Source organism: Acomys minous, assembly GCF_964271855.1.
Source record: "Acomys minous genome assembly, chromosome: 11".
NCBI lineage: Eukaryota > Metazoa > Chordata > Mammalia > Rodentia > Muridae > Acomys > Acomys minous.
The window spans coordinates 117036580-117042579 of NC_140492.1; the positions used below are offsets into that span (position 1 = coordinate 117036580).

The following is a 6000-nucleotide window of genomic DNA, read 5'->3' on the forward strand; positions in this document are numbered from 1 at the left end:
CCATTTAACATCTGAAAGTGTAATAACTGAACTTGGGATATAATTTCAAAAAAACTATACTGTACTGGGCCTTCAATTTGCCATTTCTTACATGGGTAGCACTTGGTAGAAGACTTAACTTTCTTCACGTGGGGTTTTTGTGTATTTTGGAGCTAAAGTAAAAAGAGTTTACTGAGACAGCAGTCTGAAAGTTTCATGTGCACTTTGGTAGGTTACACGTGCAGGGTATAACGTCAGCTACGGCAGTGCTATCCTCATCACAGAAGTATGACTTTCCGACGTATTTTCTATTTTAAAAGCAACATGGTAAGGCTGAGGATGCAGGCCAGAGGTAACGCGCTGTGTTCACATTCATGAGGCCTCCCTGAGATTCAGTTCCAGGAAAACATACCCCTCGCCCTCTCCTCTCATGGGGAGACACATGGTAAAATATTAAATCACTCTGTTATAAGTAAGAAAGATATGACCTGAGCACCTTTCTTTCAATTATGCAAAATTTAGTTCCATGTAAATCACAGGCATCTATGGAGCACAATGGTAGATGCCTAAGTCAGCTCCTCTGGAGACTGATGCAGAAGGCGCTCTTGAGGCCTAGAGTTTGTGTCCAGCATGGACACTACAGTGAGTTTTTTTTTTTTCCTGAAAACCTAAATCAACAGAGAACAAAAGTAATTCTTGAATTTGTTTCCAGACTATGATGATACGATTACACTATTGATTCTGTTCTGCACTTAGCTGCTCTGCTTAGCATTATGATCTGGGAGACAATGTCACAGCCAGAAATCTACTGCACTCTTTTTACAGCTATTCTGAGTTTTAGTTTTGAAAATGCAACTAGGGAAAATTTTATTGCTTATAGTTTTTCTACTATAGGCAATAAATAAGCATTTTGAACATGTTCTTTGGTATACTCGTAAACAGTACAATAAACTTCCCTGTACTTTTCCACATATCAATTCATCATCAGTCATTTGCACCTCTAGCCACTTCCCTACTTTTGTCTTCAGCAACTCACATTGTATTATTTTATCTGTACTGCCACTTATGATGCTAAGAGGTAAGATTCTAAATACCAGAATACCATATCAAATTAAAAAATGGACCACTTAAAAATATAAGATGCTTGAGAATATGACAATGTATTTTAACTTACTACCCAAACATAAAGCAGTGACTCCTTGCTCACAGGAGTACTTCCTTCTTTTCCCTGTTGCTATGGTAATCTCTGGACTAGAGATTTATTTACCTAGTTTTAGGCAAAGAGAAGGAAAAGAGACTAGATAGGACAGGGAAAAACTAAACACATTTAAGTTCTATGTTATAATTACTCATTATGTAGAAGACTGACACACAAAACTACTTCACTTTTTATTAAAACTATTTTAGAGTTTGTGGGCATTCTGGCATTTCTTCCTTAACTTTGGCAAAAATACATCACTAATTTGCTTCCTTGCCCTAGGAATATTTTTATATACATTAAAGTGAGAAAGGAAATTGTGGGAGAGTAGGTAGAAAGAAAGTCAGAGCCAGAGGATGAGGAAGAGTGTTGTGAAATGCTGTCACCTGGGCAGGACACAGCTGTTGTACGAACGGACTCACAGCAGCCGTGGCCAGTGCATGATCAAGGCAGCCGACGTTCCACTAAGAGTGGGAAAGGGCCATGCGGCTGTCTCTAGTTGAGGAGCTCCTGGCAACTGACTGCTGGTGAAAGGGGGTACTTTCTTGGTGCAGGGAACACTGGTGCACTTAGTGAGCTACTAAGGAAGAAGAAGAAAAGCAGGAGAGGGTGATGATGAAGAGGTGAGAAGGGAAGTGCTGATGGGGAGGAGGCTGCACCACGCACGCGTCTGTGCGATGTGGGTGGATGCGATCAAGGAACATTGTATACAAGCATGAAATTACCAAAGAATAAATTCAATGTTAAAGTTTTAAAAGCATAGGAAAGGGTCTAGCAAAATGCATTTTCATTATTCAAATCTGGCTCTTTTTTATATTAAAAAGTATGTTTATTCAGCAACAATAATGATACATTTTAGTATAATAACATACAGTGAAAAAAAAAAGTAAGTCTATTGGTGTTTTCTAATTCCTAGCATGTTACTCCTTGAAATTTTGGGACAATAAATCAGCATTCCCAGGAATTCTCAACCTTCACACTGCTTTTCCCTTGAGACAGGGTTTCTCTGTGTAGCCCGGACTGTCCTGGAACTTACTTTGCAGACCAAGCTGTCCTTGCCTACCAGGCTCTGCCTGCAGAGTGCTGGGGTTAATGACAAGCGCTACCACGCCTGGCCACACTTTTATTATTTAGCTGACATAGTTAAAAGGCATATTTAAAGAGTAAAACCACCAATTTCAGTGTTACTTAGAAATACAACATATAGAAATATTCAAACAATGAAAATCATATCTGAAGATTTGGGTTTCTCAGGAAGGTAACAACCCCTCATGGAATCAAACGTAGACACTACTCACTTTATTTTTAAAATGAAAACTTTAAAATTTTTTTTGTGACTTCTGACTGCATTGAACTGCACCCTTAGAGGCCAGAGGAGCATGCTGCACCTTGGATCGGGAGTCATAGACAGCTGTGAGCTGCCAAGTGGGTGCTGGGAATAGAGGCCTGGTATTCTGCAGGAGCAGGCAGTGCTCCTAACCCCTGAGCAATCTCTCCAGCCCTGGCTCCCTTATTTCTCCCTCCTCTTTTTTTTTTTTTGATGAATTTTTCTTTCTTCCCATTTTTCCTAGTTTCTCTCTTTGACAAGTCCTTTTTTGTTTCTCTAGTCTTTTGCTATTCTTTGTCTTCACATACCTTTTCTATCTGTGAGAAGTCATCTATAAGTTTGTCAATATTTACATTGTTAATCTTCTTCATACTTCCTTCACTGCTTTGATCCATGCCTGAAACAATGAAAAGTAGACAACACTAAGAAAGACCCAAAAGCATCACAAACACTAAAGAAACCGGGCTCTGAGCTCCGTTTATTTGGAGAGCTTTTGTTCTATAAGTGCCACGCGCCAAAGGACTGCACCATTGGAGGACCCATTGCAGAGCTTTTGTTATCTTCAGGACTCGCAGCAGTTAAATGCATTTTTTTCTCTACTCTACCATGCCCTCCCCTGGCAATTTTCTCTAAACGTATATAAAATTTGTGTGGTTATATGCGCATGTATAGAAGTTATTTGTCTCCAATATTTAATAAAGTCTAATATTGCCTAACATGCATCTCTTTGCCTATCTGCATGGTGGGACTTAAAATCTGATGCATTACTCAATCTGAGGCATGGCTTTTAAATGCAAACATTGTCTTTTAATATGCTTGTTCAAGTGTTATGCCACAAACATTCTCTTAGACTGCATGTTTTATATTTTGTTTGGCAGCATGTTTAGTAAATAAATGATATATAAAAAATAATGTACCCACAAAATATTTCTGTATTTCTATGATTTTGACGATATCTCCCATTTTGGGGAGATATGATTTTTAGTAACAGCTAACAGCTGAAATAAAGGCAAAGTTTTATTTTTTTATTCCAAATACTTTGCTTATTCCAAAGTTTTAACCCTATACAACCATACAGGTGAACTCATCCACACAGGACGAGAAGCTGAATGGTGCAGCGTTTAAGTACGAGAGTGGGAAGCTGCTTTAACAGAATCAAGATAAGACAATATCAAAGTATGAAATACTTGTCATTAGACTTTTCTTATGTAAAAAAGGTGGTGATATTCTAGATTTGGGAAAAGACAACAAGCCAATGTATTGGATATAAACTAGTCCAAAGTAAATAGCAATGAAATTCCTGAAACAGTTACTCAAAATACTTTTTTGGTGGTCATACTGTTGTCAAACGGGATGTTTCCTGATGTTACTCCACCAAGAAATTCCATTTTCTTCTTCTTCTTCTTTTTTTAATTACTTGATATTAGCAGCTTTTAATGATTTTGAAATCTGAGTTTTGGTTATGTATTTTCAGTTTAGTAAAATATTACCAATCCCATATTGCATATGAGTAAAATTATATTTAAAATTCCTTAGTAAAAAACTTGTTTAAATTACAAAATAATTATAATAGACTCCTATGATAAGCTAAGTAAGTTAAATTCTTTGGTGAACAAAATTAAAATAAAATTGCTAGCTGGTATTGTTACTTAAAATAGAGGATAATCTGAAGTATTTATAAATCTCTCCCTAACTTTTTTCTTTTTAGTCCCTAATATTTTAAATAATTTTTAAAAAAAAACCTAGTTCTGTCTTACAACCAGATTCCTGAACTAAAGCAATTTAATTTGAGCTGGCATCTTCTCCGATTTTTTTCTTTATAGACCTCATAGGACATATATACATATATCTGTGACTGTGGTTGAGGATATAGGCCCCCTCTCGTGTGTGTGTGCACGTGCGCATGCATTGTGCATTGTGTGTGTGCATACATGTACTGTGCGTGGGGGGAGGGCAGGCAGTGGAGGAGTGCATAGGTGTTCCCATCACAAGGCAAACTAAAACTTAACGTTAATATTCTACTCCCTATTTCTTTTTCTTTCTTTTCTTTTTTCTTTTTTCCTTTTGGTTTTTCGAGACAGTGTTTTCCTATGTAGCCTCAGCTGTCCTGGACTCACTTTGTAGACCAGGCTGGCCTCGGAACTCACAGAGTTCCACTTCCTTCTCTCTCCCAAGTGCTGTGATTAAAGTCATGTGCCACCACACCCGGCTCACTTAATGTTTCTTGCTATCTCTCTACCACATTCATTTCTAGATGTCTTTTGTTATTATTGTTGACTGGTTTTTCGTGACCTTGGCTGTCCTGGAACTTACTCTGTATATCGGCCTGGGCTTTAACTCAGAGATCCAGCTGTCTCTGTCTCCTGAGTGCTGGAGGCATGTTCCAACAAAGCTCCTCCCCTGCTCCGCATCACCATCATGTCTAGCCATCTTATTTGCCCTCTTCCCCCAATCGCCTAGGTCCAGATTATTATTTTATTTTTTTCCGAAACATGGTTTCTCTGTGTATTCTTGGCTGTCCTGGACTGGCTTTGTAGACCACGCTGGCCTTGAACTCACATCAATCCGCCTGCCTCTGCCTCCCGAGTGCTGGGATTAAAGGCGTGGGCCACCACGCCTGGCCTAGGTCCAGATTCTTTTAACAAATCTGGTTTTGCCCAGTGAAACCAGGCGACAAGTTAGTGTTCGGTGCTGCTAGACTTCTCTCCTGAGCGGAGACTGATAATGGCGTCCAGGGCTTAGCCTTCACCAACTCCACAGTAAGCAATTAGTTCCGTTTCCCTCTTTGGCTTGAATCCCAGGGTTTCCCCTCCTACCAGCCCCACTCAGTCAGCCCCTGGCTAGTCCTTTGTAGGTACCAGGAAGGGGCTTGGGTCACTTCCTTTTCCTTTTTTCTGGAATTCTCCATGACTCGCTCTCAGACCCTATGGCTAAGACCCACCATGGCTTCCCAGTGTCCTCAGGGCCCAACAGACACGCAGGGGTGTGGGCGAGGGCCGCGGGTGTGAGGGAAGAGACTAGGATAAAACTGCTGCAATTCAAGACACTCCAAGGAGGTGTAAGGAAAAGAATCTGTGGGGAATTGGAGTTCCAATCTCCCGGGAAGAGCTTGGAACGTACCTGCGGCCAAAGCGCGATGTATTCTCGTGCAAAGTCCTCGGGGTGCCGGAGGCCGGTCCGTCCCAGATTGTTGTCCTCTTCCGAGTGGAAAGCAGGGTCTCTCAACTATGGGGCCGCTGTTCTCCTGGCCTGTCTGTACCATCCTCGGTCCCTTCCCCATTTAATGCCCCCTGGGCACTTTCAGGTGTCTCTGAGACCACAAATCAACTCAGTGACTGCCAGATTAATTACTGTTTTGCTAACGCACAAATAAACCACAGTTTTTCTTGGTCTAAATAAGTCAGTATAATTAAATAAATAATAACCCATATTTATTGCGGTGGTTTATAGGTCTTTTAAAGTAACAGATTCAGTTAATAGATACAGTTTGCCATCT

At 40.1% G+C, this 6000-nt stretch overlaps 1 protein-coding gene across 2 annotated transcripts in view; it reads right to left on the reverse strand.

Moving 5' to 3' along the window:
- Window positions 1-5703, reverse strand: part of CCDC152 (coiled-coil domain containing 152) — a 23858-nt gene extending 18155 nt beyond the window's left edge. The window contains exons 1-2 of one of the 2 annotated variants that reach the window (XM_084800698.1): window positions 5625-5703; window positions 2813-2901 (exon numbers count right to left, since the gene is read on the reverse strand). In XM_084800698.1, coding sequence (XP_084656824.1) covers window positions 2813-2899 — 87 coding nt within the window. In that variant the 5' untranslated portion in view covers window positions 2900-2901; window positions 5625-5703. Of the gene's footprint in view, window positions 1-2812; window positions 2902-5320; window positions 5557-5624 lie in introns of those variants that run through there. The other variant, XM_084800699.1, reaches the window with a different exon arrangement.
- Window positions 5704-6000: the final 297 nt, after the last annotated feature.